General features: G+C 41.4%; 1 protein-coding gene across 1 annotated transcript; it reads right to left on the reverse strand.

The window, feature by feature from the left end:
• Positions 1 to 1,067: 1,067 nt before the first annotated feature.
• Positions 1,068 to 17,896, reverse strand: LOC104231903 (1-aminocyclopropane-1-carboxylate oxidase homolog 3-like). Its single transcript, XM_070161553.1, has 6 exons — positions 17,348 to 17,896; positions 16,281 to 16,456; positions 6,913 to 6,984; positions 5,383 to 5,404; positions 2,169 to 2,176; positions 1,068 to 1,288 (listed from the first exon to the last, which is right to left on the reverse strand). Exons 1-6 carry the CDS (start codon positions 17,551 to 17,553, stop codon positions 1,068 to 1,070), a joined length of 705 nt encoding a protein of 234 aa, XP_070017654.1. The 5' UTR covers positions 17,554 to 17,896.
• Positions 17,897 to 20,553: the final 2,657 nt, after the last annotated feature.

Raw genomic sequence — 20,553 nt, forward strand, 5'->3', positions numbered from 1 at the left:
TATATCAACCCCATCCCATTATATCTTGTCCCCCATGCTTAACTTAAACAATTACATTATTCCCACCCCACTACATTATGTCTTGTCCCCCATTATATTAAACAATTATATCACCTCCCCACTAATTTATGTCTTGTCCCCCACAATGTATTATTTTAATAGTGTTAATTCCTAGTGGACAGAACACTTAGATTAAATAATTGTTCAAATGTTTAATTTCAAAAATACCCCTCGGACCTTACTAAAATTACCATTTTACCCCTGAACGTATTGCAATTTACCAATCTACCCCCATCATCTATAACCAATTCCCCTAATCAATTCCAACCAAAATATAGCAAATATAACCAATTTCTAAACAAATTCGAGCAACAAATCACATGAACACAGATTGAACAACATCAAATTAATGGGAATAAGTTAACCATATTGGGAACCAATCATGGTTAACTTAGACAAAAAATGAACGAGCAAAGAGACAACAATATTAACAACAAAGATACATGATTCAAACTAAATCAAAAATTAAAAACTCAAAACATAAACTCACATTAAATCACTGGATTAAAAACGAACTTCAAACAAAAATGAATTAAATCTATCTTAAACAACAAACATGACGGATTCAAATGATTTAACTAACACTCTTCTATACTAAATCCTATTAAAATTAACAGAACAAACTAAAGACATAATTAATTGAAATTCAACTTAAATCTAAAAACATTATAATTACTAACACTTTCTGCCTAAAAATAAACAGGAAAAAAAATGAAACAAAATGAAGAAAAATAAGAAAAATGATAAACACGAATTGGTTAAAACGACTAACCGGATCGGAACCGCGAACAACGACGAACTCGAACGGACCTCGCCCCGCACAGAACTTCTGGGCGATTTTGGAGCGTTTTCAGTTGGGCTTCAGCGTGTGTGTTTGTGTGTGTTTTCTAGTCAGTTATGGTGATGAGGGGGAAAGGGCAGTCGTTTTGGACGTGAGGGTGGCGACTGGGTGAGCTGAAGAATGGCGAGACAGCAGCTGCGTTTGCTGGGGTCGCTGGTTGCTGCTGTCAAACGACGAGACCACATCTGGGGGTGGTCGTTTGACGATGGACGCTGGTGTCGACTGAAGAAGATGAAGCAGCGGACGACGACGAAGATGCAGCAGCAGCAACAGAAACGAGCTCAATGGAGGAGAAAAATGGCGGTGGAGAAGAAGACGCAGCAACAGCCATGGGTGTCGAGCTCAAACTCGAGCTTGACGAAGAAGATGAAGCAGTGGCAGCGGGGTCTGTTTGGACGTAGCAGAAGCAACAATGGTGAAACAACCATGGACGTTGGTTGTTTTCTGCCATGCATGTCGAGACGGAGCTCGAAGGTGGTGGTTGCCATGGATATCGATATGGTTTCGATGAGGACGGAGGCTGGGCGAGATGGAGCTCGAAGGTGTGTGCGTGTGTGTGTGTGTATCGACCTGGGGGAAAGGGCAGCAGCAATGGCTGCTTGGGTTTTTTGGGGTGTTTGGGATGGTGAAAGAGAAGAGAGAAAGAGAGGGGGCGGATGGGATTTTAGGGTTTGGTTTTTTTGTTTTGTTTTTGTTTTGTTTTTGGGAAAAAATGAAAAATGAAGAGGGGTTATGGGGCGGACCGGGTCGACCCGTGTTGAGATGGACCGGGTCATGGGGATGGTTGGATATTTTTTGGGCTTGTGGCTTGAATTTGAAGAAGAGCCCAATTCTGATTTTCTTTATATTTTTTGCTCTCTTTTCTTCTTTTATTTTTCTAAAACTAAATTCTAAAAATCCTTAAATTATCATATAGAACTAAATTAATTTATAAAAGCGCAAATTAACTCCCAATAATAATTAACACACAATTAAGTAATAATTAAGCATAAAATTGTACAATTGGACATTAAATGCTAAAAATGCAAAAGATGCCTATTTTGTAAAACAAACTTAATTACTAACAATTGTAAACTTAAATCCTAAACGCAAAAGCGACGTATTTTTTATATTTTTTTATTAATTTATAAAATAAACATGCGCGGACAAATGCAAACCATACAAGAAAAATAACACAAAAATTCTCAAAATTGCACACCAAGGAAAATCATTTTATTTTGAATTTTTTGGGAGTAATTCTTTCATATGGCAAAAATCACGTGCTTACAGGCGTATCTAAAAAACAAGCAAAGTATGATGACACATAAGAATAAGTGGAACCGGGATCAAATAATACAGAGGCATCTCTGTGGCAGACTGAGACAATACATTTGATCACAACATCTGAATCAATAGCATCGGGTCAGGTTGGAAGTGCATAGAAACGGGCCTGACCGCCCTCTGATCGACCTCGCCCTCTAAGGCGACCCCTAGCTAACTGACCTCCACCCCTAGCTGGCTAGGTGGGTGGTGGTGAAGTAACCGACGCTGAAGTAGATGGTTGACTCCTCTGTTGCGATGAACCCCCAAGATGACGAGGACACTACCTCCACATATGACCCAACTCTCCATACTCATAGCAACTCCCGGGTGCTGGAGACGGGGACTGAAGGGAACCCCTAGCACCGGAATGACTAGCAGATGCACCTGGCATAGAAGAGACCTGAACTAATGGAGCATGAGATGAACTCTGGACTGGAAGGGCACTAAGTGATGACTGACCCTGATGATAACTGTGAGAAACATGACCCAATGACGCCCCACGATAACCTGGGCGAGCTGACTGAGCATGTTTGAATGGACGGCCTCTGCCGTGCTGAAACTGACCTCTCGAAGGAGCACCACCATAACTACCCAGATCCCCGAGGCCTCTTAGCCTCCCTCTCATCTCACTCCTGGTGATGAACTAACTCAATCTCGCGAGCGATGTCAACAACCTCATCAAAAGTAGCACCAGATACCATCTCCCTGGTCATGATAATACGAAGCTGATAAGTGAGGCCATCAACGAACCTCCTGATCCTCTCTCTATCTATCGGGACCAACCAAACAGCATGACGAGCTAACTCTGAGAACCTCATCTCATACTACATCACAGTCAAATCTCCCTGATGCAACCACTTGAACTGTATGCGCATCTCCTTTCTACGAGACTGCGGCACATACTTCTCCAAAAAGAGAATGGAGAACTGCTGCCAGGTAAGGGGTGCTGCACCAATAGGCCTACGCCTCTCATAAGCCTCCCACCAAGTGAAGGCAGCTCCAGAAAACTGAAAAATAGTGAAAGTGACCCTGTTGGTCTCCAGAATACCCGCTGTACGAAGAATCCTCTGACACTTGTGAAAAACTCGCCCTCTGCACCACTAAAAGTCGGAGGTTGAAGTCTACCAAACCTCTCCAACCTACGCTGCTTGTTCTCTAGCATGGAAGGAGCTACATAATCCTAAACAGATGCAACTGGCTGAGCTAGGTGTGCCCCCGGTGTTTGAAGTCCCTACATGACCTGCTCAGGTGTGCAAGCGGCGGGAGTCTGAGTGCCTCCCTCGACCTGAGAAGTAGTTACGGCTGTAGTAACTGAGACTGCCTGAGCTAGGCCAGTGCATACTAATAGAATCTGAGCCAGGGCCTCCTGAAGAGCCAAAATCACAATGGGCACAACTGGTACTGCTGGAGCATCCACAACTGGGACCTGATCCTGAACTGGGGCAGCTGGTGGATCTACAGGTGTTGCCCTAACTGCTTTGCAGGCTACACCCTTGCCCCTATCGCGACCTCGACCGCGTCCTCAGCCTCTAGTAGCCACAGTTGGTTGTACTGGTGGTCATCCATCCTGACCGGTCGCTCGTGTTCTCACTATCTAGTGAGAGAATATAATAACAGAAGTTTAGTACTCGGATCAACAAATTCGCACGACAAGAATTTCAAGAATATGAAGTTTTTCCTAAAGGTTCTGCAGCCTCTCGAGGATAAATATAGATGTCTCAGTACCGATCCGCGAGACTCTACTAAACCTACTCATGACTTGTGACACCTATGTAACCTAGGCTCTGATACCAACTTGTCACGACCCTAAACCCGGCCGGTCATGATGGCGCCTATCGTGAAACAAGGCCAGGTGACACAAACCCCCAATATTAATTAGCAGTTATTTAGTTCATAATTAAACCATTAATAGGTTATAAATTCCGAGATAAAGTTAAATAAAACAATTTGTGGAAACAACACAGCCCGACATCGGGGTGTCACCAGTCATACGCATCTAACATCTGTCTAAGAGTAGGAAAAGACTAAATAGTCTACTACAAATCCAGTACAAATGAAAATAAGGATAGGAAGGAGAAACACAGGGCTGCGAACGCCGAGCAACTACCCAGTGGACTCCGAACAATCTGCTGGAAGCTATCAACCCTCGCTAGCAGGACCCGAAGCTCCTGAATCTACACACAGAGTGCAGGGAGTAATGTGAGTATGCCAATTCAGTGAGTAATAAAAGTAAAGGCAGTTGAGTCATAAGAAAGCACGTAAAATATAGCAAAATACTACAAGGAGGCAGTATAAAACCAATACAATGCAATAAAACAGTGAAAACATGTACAAAACACCTTAGTTCAGTAGAAACCTTCTTAAAACATCTTTTAGCAGTTAAACAAGTGAAAGAAAAGCAATGAGGAAAAATAGACACATAAAATTAGCCCCTCGGGCAAAAGACCAACAGAATCAGCCCCTCGGGCTATATCACATCACAAACTGGGTACCCGCGCTCACTGGGGGTATACTGACTCGGGGAGATACCCCTTACGGCCCAAGCGCAATATCAACCCATCTCATGCCATAATCAAACAGGCTCGTGGCCTCATATCAAGCCACCTTGTGGTGTACAACTCAGGCCCTCGGCCTCATAATCATAAATAAGCACAATATCGTTGTGGCGCGCAGCCCGATCCCATATTAACCTTACAACACGGGCCCTCAGCCCTACTCAGTCAGAAATCTCTAAAATCCACTCGGGCATAGTAAAATATGATGCTCAGCTCAAAATATCATTTAAGATGTCAAAATAGAGTAAACATGACTGAGTTATGAAAACAGTAGAATATGACATGACTGAGTGTAAGTATAAAGTCAAAACAGAGAGGAATTGTAGTAAAAATCCCCTAAGGGTTCAAAATAGTTGGCGCGAGGCCCAAATATTGCATTCAGCCCAAAACATGATGATACCAAACAGTTTTCGACCAAATACGCAATAAAATAGTCATTCGGGACGGACAAAGTCACAATCTGTAAAAGTGCACGACCCCACGCTCGTCATCTAGCATGTGCGTCACCTCAATATAGCACAACGATGTGCAATTCGGGGTTTCATACCCTCAGGACAATATTTACAATTATTACTCACCTCTATCCGATCCAAACTCTATCCCGCGATACCTTTGCCTCTCGAATCGGCTTCTGGATGCTCCAAATCTAACCAAAATCAGTGCAAAACTATCAAAATATGCAAAGGGAACAAAGCCCACTCGAAATAAATCAAATTATAACACGAATCCCGAAATTAACCAAACCCTACCCCCGGGCCCACGTCTCGGAATCTGATAAAAATTATATTAATAAACTCCTTATCCTCCCACGAGTTCATCCATATCAAAAGTTCCAAAATTCGACCACAAATGACCCCTCAAACCCTTGCTCAAAGGTCTCCAATCTCAAGCCCTAGTTTCCCAATTTTTAACCCTTAATTTCCATTAATTTCACGCCAAATCAGTGAATTAACACCATAGAAATGAGTTTAGGGTCCAAAAACCTTACCTCTATGAAATTCCCTTGAAGTCCCTCTTCAAATAGCTCCTTCAAGCTCAAACCCGAATGAAAATGATGAAGAATGACTCAAAAATCACGAAGGAAATATTTAATACTTTCTGACCCAGGTTTTTCGCACCTGCGGTCCATACACCGCATCTACAGTCCTGCTTCTGTGGTCCAAGACATCGCATCTGCGGTTTTTACTTATGCCCCCATTTCCGCATATGCGATGCAAAGCCCGCATCTGTGCTATCACATGTGCGCTTCCTTAACCGCTTCTGCGGTTCCAGCTAATACTCTCCTTGGCCGCTTCTGCGGCTTGCTTCCGCCCCAACTGCAGATGCGGTTATGACAGCAGTCCTAAAACTTCAGCTGCAACTCCCAACTCTTAACTTTCCGTCGACCATCCAAAATCATCCCGAGGCCCTCGGGACCTCAACCAAAAGCACAAACAAGTCATATACCACTATCCAAACTTATATCAATCTTCAAAACACCTCAAACAACATCGAATCAACCAAAACACATCGGATTCAAGCCTAAGGTTCCAAAAATCTTCTGAATTACGCTTTTGATCAAAAAGTCTATCAAACCATGTCCGAATGACCTAAAATTTTGTACAAACATCCCAAATGATACCACGGAGCTACTGCAACTTCCGGAATTCCATTCCGACCCCTATATCAAATCTCACCTATCCACCAGAAACGTCAAAATTCCAATTTCGACAATTCAAGTCTAAATCTACTACGGACCTCCAAAACATGTTCCGATCACACTCCTAAGTCCCAAATCATCTCCCGAAGCTATCCGAACCATCAGAATTCACATCTGAGCCCTTTTTCACACAAGTCCACATCAGGTTGACTTTTCCTAACTTAAGCTTACTCAAAATAGACTAAGTGTCTCAAACCTTACCAAACCATTCCGGATTCGAACCGACTAACCCGATACCACATAACATGGATAAACAAAGCATAAAGAAGTAGAATTGGGGGAAACGGAGCGGTAACTCATGAAATGACCGGCCGGGTCGTTGCACAGCCGCGATTGGACCGCGGATGGACCACGCACATTGACTCTTTCTGCCTGACGAGCGCGGTCACGGATGGCCCGCACACCTGTAGTTTAGTTCTACCTTTCATTTTTTCCTTCTTCTTTTGCACGCTCACCTCCAATTGGCCTTCGCTGCTCCATATTAACTCCAAAGTACTCCTTAATGTCCTCATAGCCCGTGATTGCTCCTACAGAGCATAAAGTTCTTGATTAGAGCAATTTGTTATCATTTAACATTTAATTATCAATAAGGTGCAGCTAATTTAGAGCGTCAATGGTCGCTAAACTACATAATTCTCGCCTACTATCACTTGGACATATAAATTTCTTTTTGGAATTGAAATCATTATTTACAATTGCAAACTACAAACTACTATGGACTTTAGCATATCTCCATAATATTCAGATTTTAAGTCAAAAGGACTTTAGTAGAAGGGAAGAGCCTGGAAATTTCCAAAAGACATTTCACAATGAATTTTACTGTGCATATCATCATTTTGAAAGTAAAAACATTAATAAAAGGAGAATGATAAGTCTTGTGACGGCTATCCACAATTAACATTAGATTTTGATTCATCTAAATGAAGAATACCCAAATTATAAAAATAACACACATGCCTTCAAAAAAAAAAAGGGACATATAAATAGCATGTCTAAGCCAAAAGTTTTGACCCACTTTAATTAATAGCAAATCTTACCCTTTTTTTTGGTGTAATTATTTAATATCAAAATTTACTGATCGGATAATTCAAATTTACTCCACGTAACACAGAGGGAAGCGCTCCCCATTAGAGACAATTGAGCAGTAAACTTGATTGAAAAATGATACAACATGTTACGGAGGTCAATCGAATTTGTGGTTCTTTACAAATTTGTTATTAATTTTATGACGCTACCTCTTTTTTACACATGAAAGATTTACTTTTACACGTAAGAAACATGTCTTTTACACATAAAAATTTAAAAAGATTATTTTGTTAAATTATAAATTGTAAAGATGCGTGATATACAAATAGTACCGAAAAAATAGTCATCTCCATCTAATTGTTGAAATTTTGATAGATATACTTTCACATACTTTTACTAAGGACAAAATCTTCCTTGACCTAATTTGATTAGTACGGAACAAATAAAAATAATCTTGAGATTAATTAATTTATTATTTAAGAAGAATTAACTTAAATAGCTGCATATCCAATTGTCTAAACTAAAAATAATCAACATATGATATATATGTATTAATGTATAAATGTAATAGGGGATTTACAGTCGTACATTATATTTGTGCTACCTTTTAACCTGTACCCCGTTTTTAAAAGTTATTGATTTGGTAGCCAACTGACAAAAAATTCGTAATAACATGACAATTACACCCCTGACAAAAGATATAAAACCTGCATCACGCATTAATCGCGTAATTTGCAACCTCATTCGTGAAAAAAGATATCCTCCTCTCCTCTCAGCAGCTTTATCAAAAAATCATAAACTTATCCAGATTCATCTTCAGAGTCACACTTGCATGAAGTTGTTTCACGTTGAATCTAAAACTTCATGCTAATCTAGTATGAAGTTGTTTCATGTTGAAACTAAAACTTCATGCTAATTTAGCATGAAGTTGTTTTACAATGAAGCTAAAATTTCATGCTAATGTATGTTGCAGTTATTTATCCTGCAGTCTACAGTTTTGTCATGAGTTTTATCCGAAACTTCAGTCTAAACATGCTATAGTTATTGAGGTCATTTGCTAAAACTTCAGACTAGATACACTTAAGTTTTTTAGTTCATTTGCTAAAACTTTAGACTAAACATGCTTAAGTTTTTTAGTTCATTTGCTAAAACTTCAGACTAAACATGCTTAAGTTTTTGTCTTGCAGTATGTAATTTTCTAATGAGTTTTTGCTAATGCATGTTGAAGTTATTTAGTTCATTTGCTAAAACTTCAGGCTACACATGCTGAAGTTATTTAGTTTATTTGCAAAAACATCAGACTAAACATACTTAAGTTTTTTAGTTCATTTGCTAAAACTTTAGACTAGACATGCTTAAGTTTTTGTCTTGCAGTATTGTTTACCTTGAAAATGATAATTACAATTAGATTTGATTTTGTGGTTCTAAAAATATGTGATTTATTTTTATGCTAGTTGTTAGGCAGTAGATGCTAAGTGTAAAACTGGAAAACAAGATAAAAACGCGAAAGCAGTATGTTTAAGCAAACCGAGTGGCTGAAAATCAAAGCCTCGAGCCAGGTTATATGGGGCCTCAAGGTCGAGCTAAGTACTAGGCTATGGACAGCCGATGAAGGGCTAACAGTTTTGAGAGCTTTGATGAAGGCTCTTTATGATCAATAATGAGCAATAAATGAAGAACAATTAATAGAACACAGTAAATGTAAGCAATAAATATAAAAAATAGAATCAAGGGAGAATGTGTTTAAGTTAGAGAGCAGAAAATATTTTTGTATTGAATGTTGTATATTGTGTTATTATAAAATGATATGGATCCCCTTTATATATGAGAGAGGATCCCAACATAGTACAAAATGCACTTATTACAAAGATATATGGCTGGTACAACCATTTAATTCCACGATGCGGGCTCGTACTAGCCTAATAGACTAGGTCAGCCTAAATCACGTGCCTTGGGAACTTCCCGCTTTTCCATCATAACTACCGATTTGCATTACCCCGAGGTCGAACGCTGAGAACCCTTCGGGGTTGAACCTCGAACCTGGGCTCGAGCCTTTTGAGACATGCCTACGAAGCGTCATAATGACTATAAAATCGGACCCTCTGATTTTTACTACATACAGATAGTCCCCACATTTCTTAGAATGAAAATAATAAGAAACTATGTTGAGTTCTTACCTATTCGATACTACCCTCGTGACGTCAGCCTATCAGAGTATTAAATGCCATGACTCAAAGACTGTGTAGGGGTCGTTGTCAACTCGATTATCGAGAATCCCATGAACCGCTATTGGTTCAACCTTTCCACTTCCCAAACGCTGCACGTGTGACTTCTATAAATACCTCAATTGTTTTGCCATTCATACTTTACAACACTTTCAAGATTTTATAGCTAAGTTCACCACCTTCTGCATTCTTCCCCCTTCTGCGCTTGCTTCTTCACTTTCCTTCCTAGAAACCCCTCTTTTTCATAGTCATGGCCAGAACATCTAAAACGGTACCTCAGAAAGAGGGCATCGCCTCCTCGTCACACCCGTCGAAGGGCAAACCAAAAGTACCCCCAACTGTCGAGCAATGTACCCCTGCCAAATTTGATACTATATCCAATTTTCCCGTTGAAAATCCCCCTAACACACCAGGCCAATGTGAGCACGTATCTCGGTATATCAACATAGTGACCGATATGAATAGAGTGAAGAAAGACTGCCGATGGGAGGAGGCATCGTTAGTAGAAATCCCCAATTTTGGGGAGAGCATAGTAGACCATGAAGTTGGCTTTCTCAGCTTGTATACATACCCATTTACTTTAGGCCCCACAGATTCTTCGGATCATTCTTCCTCGTTGATAGATCCGATGATTCTTGATTTCTTCCATGAGTACCGAGTGACGCTTGGTCAGATGTATCCTTCTTTCTGGAGGATAGTTCATATGCTCCGGTACTTTTCCAATCAAGTCGAGGGTATGACCTTCACCCTCAATCACTTGGTCAGATTATACAACCCTCGTCTCTTCTGAGGTTTGATCAAGCTTTATCCTCAATCCGCGAGGCCGTTCTTTTCGAGCATCGATGAGGACAAGGATCGGGGGTGGATGAGCCGATTTGTTTGAGTGAGGACCTCGGACATTATCCCGGTTAATAGGATGCCATTCCCGGAGGAGTGGAATATGAACCGTAAGTGCCCCTACCTCGAACATATTTTATTGCCTTTTCATCCCCTTCTGAAAAAAAGATCTTCTTTTGATTATGCAACCACCATTTGGTACCCTGGTGCGGTTCAAAACCTATTGGGATGGATCAGACAGTTGGATTCCACTTTCCCTTATCTCGATCGTTCTTGGTGTGACTTGGCCAAACCGCGGTAGCAAGACAAGAACCACGGTGTGCTCTTTACTGCTATCTTCACCATGTTTCCTTATAAATATATTTTATGGTGGTAAGTTTAATGTATCACGCTTCTGTAGGCCTCAAGATAGAGTGTTGATAAGACCGTCTCCTGATGGTGAGGAAGGGACCTCGAAGCCCGATAAGGGCAAGAAGAGGAAGAAAGAGGTGTCGGTTGTGTCACCCAAATCAGAGAAACCTAAAGTTCAAAGGCCTCGGACTGATGCCAAAGTCTCGACTTTGGTTGCTGTAGGGGAGGAGTTAAACAGGCTTCAGGCGAATTTGGCGGGAGTGCAATGAGAAAAGGCTGGCCTTGCTGAGAAGGTAACACGGTATTTATGAACTCGTTCATCATTCTTATAATTTGATGCTTACTGACTTATTTTTTCCTTTGCAGATCGGGCGAAAGGATGCCCTCATGGGGCAACTTCAAGAAGAGGTTGCTGCCAAGAATGTGGAGATCCTCGAGCTAAGGAGGCAAAATGAGGTCGTGACCTCGGAGAGAGCTCTTGCGGACAGAGTTGGCATCGATCCAGGGTCTTCTTCAAAGTGCTCAGAAGGATGCTGTAGTACTTTCTGAGGCCGAAGAAAATGCATCTTCATACATGAAATATGCCGCTACTACGAATGAACGAGCCCGAGAGATATCATAGAAGGCCGAGCAGAAGATAACTCGGGCCATCGCTTACACTCGTGCAAAGGCAAGGAGGCAGGCTTTCAAGGAAGCACACGCTAAAGGCGTTGATCTGTCAGCTGAGATTGAGGAAGCCCGACTCTTAGAGGAAGAATCGGCATTTTTGGCCACTTCGGACAAGGGTTCCGGAGATGATCCAGAGAGTAGTGATGGATGGTGAAGAATAGGCCTGTGTCGTCTTCTTTTTTTGTGTATAAATTTCTCGGGGGGGGGGGGGGGGGTTGTAAAGACACCCCTTGTAAATATATTTTTGGTAATGTAGGAAGTTTTTTCTGCTTCATGTCTTTGAATTTTATATTTCGGCGTTCACGAGGAGTTAGCCTTTGGATTTTGATGTTGGCTCTTCGGAGCCCACACTTGTAGTAATCGGGACCCTTGATATCGAGCACCATCTCGAGATTGGGTCGATAGTATTTAGAATTGATGCTTGTAATAACAAAAATCCACGGGGTCTTAACAACTCCCAAGCGGTTGTGTGACAGTATCATTTATGTGACACGGTTGCGGAGTGACCGGGGTGGTCCCACCTGTACACTTCCCCAAAAAATGGTACTGACATGGTCAGAATTAATTGGCCTTCAGGATAGGTGAACAGTCGTTGCTTGCTCTATATATGTATTTGCTTATTTCTTATCTGAGGACTCCGCTACTTTGAGTAATTATCCCTTTTATAGAGATCTTTTTTGTGCTAGTTCTCTTACCATTTCAAAAGCTTTCGCCCAAGCCTTTATCCTCCTTTTTCTTATTTTACCACAACCATGGCTGCTACGTCTAAATCTGTTCACCAAGGAGAGTAGAGTTCCGCCCCTTCGTGCTTGGTCGGTATACACCGCGGTGTCTGGTGAGCTAACTTCGAGGTGCATTGTCACGAGGAGGGACTTTGCGTTAGAGAGACCTCTCAATGTTCAGGGCCATCGGGAGCATGCATCGAGGTTTATCTCCTCAATAGGGGAGGAGCACCTCGAGGCAGTTAGAAAAGACTGTGGATGGGGAGAAAAGGTGGTACTGCAGGTACCTTCCCTCGAATAGAGCATCATGGCTCATGTCGAGTGGTTTTTGAATGCATATACATACCCCTTTATGTTAGGCCCTCTCGATAGAGTCGTGCTATAATTTTGTTGAAGATGTCGGGTTACCCTGACATAAGTTCACCCGGCATTTTAGAGGATAGTGCTGATGATAAGGTACTTTGCAAATAAAGCCGGGCTCGAGTTCACCCTCAACCATCTTATTAGAGTGTACCGACTGCATCATCGAGGCCTGATTACTCTGCGACATCGATCCACTCAGCCCTTTGTTGCCAGCAATGAAGAAAATGGGGACCGAAGGTGGATGAGTCGTTTCGTCTGAGTGCGAACTGTCGATATTATCCCCGCAGAGTTCCTTCCATTTTCTGAGAAATGGAATTTCACACGTAAGTAGTACACTTGTGTTCTTATTATTTTTCTCCATAGTGGAGGCGGACTCTGTAGAGATGCTTTCTTTTTCATTTCTTTTTTGCAGAAATCTCGTGGATGCCATATGAGGTTCCCGACCTGGCGGATTGGTCTCGTAAACTGGCAGCTTGCTCGGCTTACGATGAGCGTAAGTGGCGAGACTTGGCCAAGGGTAGATGGGAGTCAAAACATCACGGTACGCGGTGTGTGGCTTGCTTTCTTTGAAAGGTACTTTCTTTCATGTGTACTAACTCTATCACAGTAGGCACTGGAGAATTTTCTGAGATGAGACCGTGCCCCCCGGGGGAAGAGGAAGGGTCGTCGGCTTTAGGGTCAAGGACTGATAGCAAACAGAAGGAGTCCTCGAAGGACAAGGGTGCTCATAGCAAGGCAAGCCCTGCTCGGAGGCTCAAAAAAGATGTATCAGCTGAGCCTACAACGTCTGAGGTTTCTAGCTTCGGAAAATGGTTCCTCCCTTTCCGCTATCTTCTTTCCCCGTCGAAGGCACGTTGAGGGATGTTCGAGACCAGGGGCCGCCTAAATCAAGTGGGGTCTCAAGCGGCCATGCCCCCACCAAGATTGGTTCAATTGGGGTTGGTGAGACCAGGCCAACAGACGCGCACTCAACCTTCTAGGAGGCTCAGCGGCTTTATTCTGTGGTGAGCTTTGGTCAGCTTCGTTGGTCTTTTGATTTTACATTTTCATTTTCTCATTTGCGCTTCTTTTTCGTAGGATTTTGACAAGCTCAAGTCCGAACTGTTTCGTTGTGAAGCCAGGTTGAGGAAAGCCTTGGATGGGGAGAAATCCCTCAAGTTTCTTTGTGATAAAAGGGGAAAAGAATCGAGGCACCTTCGGTACGAGGCGAATCGAAGCCTGAACTACGAAAGCCATCTTTAGAAACAGGTAACCTTTTCTCCAAGGGAATGCATGCTTCTTCCTCTATCCTTAGAGATTAATATTTTAATGCTTCAGTTGTAGAGCAAGACAGAGGATCTGAAATGCCTCTGGGGCGAGGTTGTCCCGGACAAACATGAGTGTAACGAGATAAGGGCTCAGATAAATGCCCATATTGTGACCAAGAAGAATGCTTTGGCCAAGGTTTCTGCCCTCGAGGTACAGCTCCAGAACGCCCGTGAAAACAGCTCGGTTCAGAAGGGAAGGATTGCAAGACTCGAGTCCGAACTTTTGGAGATGAAGGCTGAGGTCGTAGATGCCCGGGCTGAGGCTGAAGAGATTCGGGCTTAGGCCAACAAGAAAGTGGCCAATTATTTAAAAGACGCTGCTGATGTTCAAGAAAAGTTGAGAGGTGCTCCGATCGAGAGATCAGAAGTAATGAATATGCCCGATGTAAATCCCGGAGGGAAACCCTCGAAGAGATTCACGCTAGGGGCTTCGATCTCTTGGAAGAGATAGCACAGGCCAGGGCGGATGACTACGACACCAGGTTCCTCTTGTCCGATGCCGAAGATAATGAGGAACAGGCCAATGGGGCCGCAGTCCCCGAGGGGAAAATAGACTAGGCATTTTTTCTTTTGATTCTTTGTACAGTGTTCTTAGAGAACTTTGTAAATGGAGCTTTTTGTATTTTTTTCACGTATGCGTATAAAAGAAAACCTTTCGGTTTCATATTTCATGCATTTCCCTCTACTTGTGTATGTCTTTCTTTGTTTTGAATTTATACGTTCATCGATTATTGACCAGGTGAACTGGATTTCGAGGTAAAATCCTTAGGTTTGTAAATCGGCCTTGAGGCTTGTTGGGCTGGCTCGTAGGCTCTTGCGTATTGGGTCGGTACGACCTCTAATATAGGTTGGCGCTTAGGCTCTTACGCATTTGCCTTTAGGCATTTTTGGTTAACTATTTCAGGCTCAGTCTTTGAGTCAGATTTCGACTCGAGCTTATTGACCCTTAAGTTTTTGAATTTTAAGTTGGCTCTTAGGCTCTTACGTGTTGGGTTGGTACGACCTTTAATTTTAAGCTGGCGACAATGGCTCTTACACATTGGGTCGGTACGACCTTTAATTTTAAGCTGGCGATAGTGGCTCTTACGCATTGGGTCGGTATAACCTCTTATGTAGGCTTTAGTTTTCCCTCGCTAAAGACTTTTTGGAGTTTTTGTGTTTGCCCGACTCTTCCCCGGTTCGATGAGAACCTCGATTGTGAGCCGTTATGTAGCGATAAATGAGCACCTCGGGAGGTTTCACTCGATGGCTGAATTGTTTCGAAGCCTATTGTTTGGAGCTGATATGATCGAAGCTCTTTTGCTTATGCCAAGGGTAGCTTGATTAACCGGTTCTTTTCAAAGTTTTTTTGAAGTAATTGAAGGCCTGTGATTTTATAGCGACGGTCGGGCGTCCCCGAGTCGCGCTAGTTTGGCTGGTACAACCTTGTGACTGTAGTCATTGTGTTTGGCCAGAGCCTTTCAGTCCCCGAGTAAAGTAGTTTTGGTGTTTATATCGAGGGTATGCCTTTTTAGGGGTCTTACAAGTTCGAGTATATAGCCTTAACTTTAAGATCAGGATTATGCCTTTTGTAAGGTCTTATAAATTTTAACATGCCTTACTTGAGGTCTTACGGATTTTGTTACTTGGTACAAGTATAATTCATGCCTATCTACATCACACCCCTTTGAGGTGCAGCCCTTCCCTGGACCCTGTGTGAACGGGGGATATTTTGTGCACCGGGCCGGCTGCCCCCTAAACAAAAGGTCAAGAAGTGAAGGGGAACTTGGAACAACAATAAAGTTGTCTCCGTGTGACCTATAGGTTGCGGATTCGATCCTGGAATTAGCCACTGATGCTTGCATCAGGATAGACTGTCTACATCATACCTTCTTGGGGTGCAGCCCTTTCCTGCACCCTGCATGAACGAGGAATACTTCGTGCACCATGCTGCCCCTAAACAAAAGGTCAAGAAGTGAAGGAGAACTTTGGAACAGCAGTAAAGTTGTCTCTGTGTGACCTATAGGTTACGGATTCGAGCTGTGGGACTAACCCCTAATGCTTGCATCAAGTTAGGTTACCTACATCACGCCTCCTTAGGGCGCAACCCTTCACTGGACCCTGTATGAACACGAGATGCTTCGTGCATCGGGCTGCCCCTAAACAAAAGGTCAAGAAGTAAAGAATACAAAAGGCTTGCCTGGAGAATGTTACCAATATTGATAACTAAAGCTCCAAGGATAGGAGGAACATCAACCCACTGATTTTGGTGAACTTGAAGTCCTCCAAAATCATCTTGTAGAAGTACCGTGAAAAAAGTCATTATCTGCATGTCTGCTTGTACCTATTGCAAGTTCTGGTTGTGGACATGCAGGATAATAATTACACAAAATGCCAAGTCCCTCAGCACAGTCCATTTCTTTGAGATGATCAGGTTTGAGAACAAGACCTTCTGATAATAACTCAAGCAAATTGCAGCCCAATTTCATCACATGATCTGAGTAATCTATTATAATTTCCCTGCAAGAATACAAGAAAAGATGATAAATTAAAATGGAATTTTATGTTATATACACAAATCACACTAACGTGTTGTATTCTTGAGCCGAGGGTCTATCGAAAACTGTGTATCTACCTTCATAAGGTAAGGGTAAGATCTACGTACACTATACCTTCTTCAGACCTCACGCGTGAGTTTATACTGGGTTTATTATTGTTATTGTTGCACAAACACGTTGTAATTGTTATTATTCTATTCTTTGGTTATATATATGTCTTGTCATAAAACAATCACTGTTATTATAGGTTAATTTTATCTGATAACATAAAAGAATCATGCACTAAGAGTAACCCGGTGTACTAAGCTCCCGCTATGCGCGGGGTTCGGAAAAGGGTCAGATCATAAAGGTCTATTGTACATATTCTTACCTTGCATTTCTGCAAGAGGCTATTTTCACGGTTCGAATCCAAGACCTTTTGGTCACATGACAGCAATTTTACCCGAGTACCTCGGATATTTTAGGAGAGGGATTACTTGATACTAAAAGATGTTAAAGTAGAATTTCTGTAGTTCAATGTATCATGCTCCTAATTACTCAATCTTTAGTTTTTATATGACAGAATTTCGTTGAACTTTAAGATATTAATTTTACTTGTATACTATATTAACGAAGTAATGATTGAAATTTTAGTTTGATAGAGAAAATAGTAAAAGAAAAAGTGTCATATAAAGTGAAACAAATGAAGTTAATTTTTAGAAAATAATGAACTTATATGCACCGACATTGTAATTATTTTTCCAATATCAATGTATTTAACTGGTTTTCCAGATTACTAATTGCAGTTATTATAACATTACATGTAATTGTTTTCAATTATCGGTGAATAAAAGTTAAACTCGAAAGAAAGTACCTGCACGTCTCAGGCAATTCCTCTTGTTTAGCAGAATTTGGAGCCATAACAGAATAAAGTGAGTCTTTCCAGTTTGCAGCTAAAGCTTTCTCATGAAACAGATTAAAATTGTAGTTATACATCACCTTCCTAGCCACATCTCGACTATAGTACGACTTCTTAACATCGATTTCTTGCTCGTGAAAACGACGTGCTCCTCGCAACATTTCATCCAGTACTGACACTGAAATTTCAAGATTTATCACTTAAAAGAAACCCCATGTTTCAGCTGCATCTCGAATTTTATTAACTATTTCTTAGTGCTTAATAGGATCTTCATTGATGTTTTGAAGGTCTATTAATGGGAAAATAAAATATATTTTTTTAGGGCTCGAGGGGTTTTCTAAGGCCTCGGGGTGAATGAATATTCGAGGTACTACAGTAATCCCAGCATCAATTAGCCCTTTGACACCAGCTTTTGTGTCATCAAAAGCTTTTAGTTTACTCTGTTTATCATAGTTTGGTTGGGAAGTTGCAAGATTTTGTTGTGTGTTGGAGACATCCATTTTGGTCGAAAGGTGTGGTGGGATGGTTCGACCCCTCCACTCTTAATTAGTTAGAGATATCTGGTTCGGGCACTAGCAATAGAAATCTTTTGAATAAAGAGAAGTCACGACCCGAATTTCTCATCGACGGGCCTGTGATGGCGCCTAATATTGTACCCGCTAGGCAAGCCAATGTTACTGATTATTTTACCCTTTTCCTTTATCTTTTAACAATTTACAAGTTATCATAAGAAAATCAGCGGAATAAATGCGGAAGATCAGAATTTAACAGATTATCTTAATACAAATACGAACCCGTAATAAAACTCCACCTAGAACTGGTGTCGCAATCTCATGGACAGTCTACGAATACTACAAATAATGGTCTGAACAAAGAAATACACATCTGTATCGAAAATAGATAAAACATAAAAGAAACATGATAGAAGGGGAAGCCAAGGCCTGCGCGCCTGCAGGACTACCTCGGGTCTCCAGTGGACTGAAGGCAGCCAACCAACTCTACTCACACTGTCCAGCACCGAGATCTGCACAGAAAGTCCAGAGTGCAGTATCAGTACAACCGACCCCATGTACTGGTAAGTGACGGGCCTAACCTTGACGAATTAATGGCTAATCTAGGACACGATAAACATCATAAACATGTGTAGTTAATCAGTATGATAACAGAGTAACAAGTAATATAAACAAAGTAGAAATGTACGGAAAGGTGCAACACGCTATGGGGGTTTCAACATAAGGAATTAAAGCACTAAAGAATTTAAGAAGTTAAAACACTTGAATTGGTAACAGCAAATGAACACAGCAAACAAAAAATGTGTACGACATCACCCTTCATACTTTTACTCTCGATCCTCACCATGCAATCAATAATAAAAATGTGCAGGGCATCATCCTTCGTGCTTTATCACTCTTCCTCACCATATGAATAATATAAATGCGCACGGCATCACCCTTCGTGTTTTATCTCTCTTCCTCACAATATGTATCAATATAAATGTAAATGTGCACGGCATCACCCTTCATGCTTTATCACTCGTCCTCACCATATGCATAAGTATGAATATGCACGTCATCACCCTTCATGCTTTATCACTCGTCCTCACCATATGCATAAGTATGAATATGCACGTCATCACCCTTCATGCTTTATCACACTTTCCTCACCCAAACAACAGAAACAATAGCATCCCGGCGAGGGAATCAACAATAGAAACAAATATATCCTGGCAAGAGAATCAGCTATAACCAATCTCGTTCCAATAGTTAACTTCACAAAATAAATCTTAACTTGAGCCAATTCTCAATAATGATCAATTACCAAGAAATTACCATAAGTCTTGTTCAACATTGATAATCATCAATTTAAGCATCTCAACAATGGTCAATTACCAAGAAATTACCATAAGTCTTGTTCAACATTGATAATCATCAATTTAAGCATGGACAGTACATAATAAGAGTCACAACAATTACAGTGTAAGACTCTCGAGCATGCTCGACACCAACGTATAGATACTCATCACCACATCTATACGTCGTATTCAACAATAACATGTAGCAAATAAGACAACAACACCTATTCCCTCAAGCTAAGGTTAGGCCAAATACTTACCTCGATTCCACGGTCAAACTCAATCCTCAAATACTGCTATCCCCTTAAATTTCACCTCCAATTCACTTGTATCTAGTCATAATTAACTTAATAACATCAATAAACTCTAAAGAACTCAAACCCAATGCTTAACTATAGGTTTCCCAACATTTTTCCCAAAAACTCAAAAATCGACCCCGGGCTCGTTTGGTCAAAACCTGAAGTTTGGACCAAAACTCGATTACCCGTTCACCCCCGCTTCCTGATATGCAATTGGTTTTGGAATCCGACCTCAATTTGAGGTCTAAATCCCCAAATTTCGAAATTCCCAAAAAAATCCCTAGCTTTTGTGATGAAATCTTGTAAAAAGATGAAGTAGATTGAAAGAAATGAGTTAGAAATTGTTTATCTATGATTTGGGGAAAACCTTTCCTTGAAAAATCGCCTATGGGAGCTTAGGGTTTAAAAATTTGAAAGAATGAGTTGAAATCCCGTCAAAACCTGTTTTTGAGCAGTTGTAGGTATCACATTTGCGATCACAGGTTCGCAAATTGCGAACTCGCAAATGCGACCAATGCTTCACAAATGCGAAGATTGTCCTGACCTGCTGCTTTCACAAATGCGAACCAATGTTCGCAATTGCGGCCTCTGCTCTTGTCGCATTTGCGACTTTGAACTTCACAAATGCGAAGGTCCCCTGCCCAGCCCAGTCATCACAAATGTGATGGTCCTTCGAAATTGTGGTGCTCGCATTTGCGAGCCAGACTTCGCAAATGCGAAGTGCAGACCTGCAATACCAACAATTTTTTCCTAAGGTTCAAAACACTACGTGGCCTATCCAAATCTCACCCGAGCCCTTGGGGTTCCAAACTAAACATGCACACAAGTCTAAAAATATCATATACTTGTTCGTGAGATCAAATCGCCAAAATAACATCTTAAAGAATGAATTTAGCATCAAAATCAATGAAAATCTCAAGAACTCTTTGAAGTTTCTATTTTCACAACCGAGGGTCTGAATCACGTCATATGAATTCCGTTTCTTACCAAATTTTACAGACATAAATTAA

Source organism: Nicotiana sylvestris, chromosome 11 (assembly GCF_000393655.2).
Source record: "Nicotiana sylvestris chromosome 11, ASM39365v2, whole genome shotgun sequence".
NCBI classification, from domain to species: domain Eukaryota; kingdom Viridiplantae; phylum Streptophyta; class Magnoliopsida; order Solanales; family Solanaceae; genus Nicotiana; species Nicotiana sylvestris.

Excerpts from the sequence above, each read along its gene's own strand:
- LOC104231903 (XM_070161553.1), bottom strand. The coding sequence starts at position 17,553 with ATGTTGCGAGGAGCACGTCGTTTTCACGAGCAAGAAATCGATGTTAAG. Across the intron at positions 6,985-16,280 it reads ACAACCAGAACTTGCAATAG|GAGCAATCACGGGCTATGAG; the intron begins GTACAAGCAGAC and ends TATGCTCTGTAG. Across the intron at positions 5,405-6,912 it reads GCAGCGAAGGCCAATTGGAG|ATTTGGAGCATCCAGAAGCC; the intron begins GTGAGCGTGCAA and ends GATTTTGGTTAG.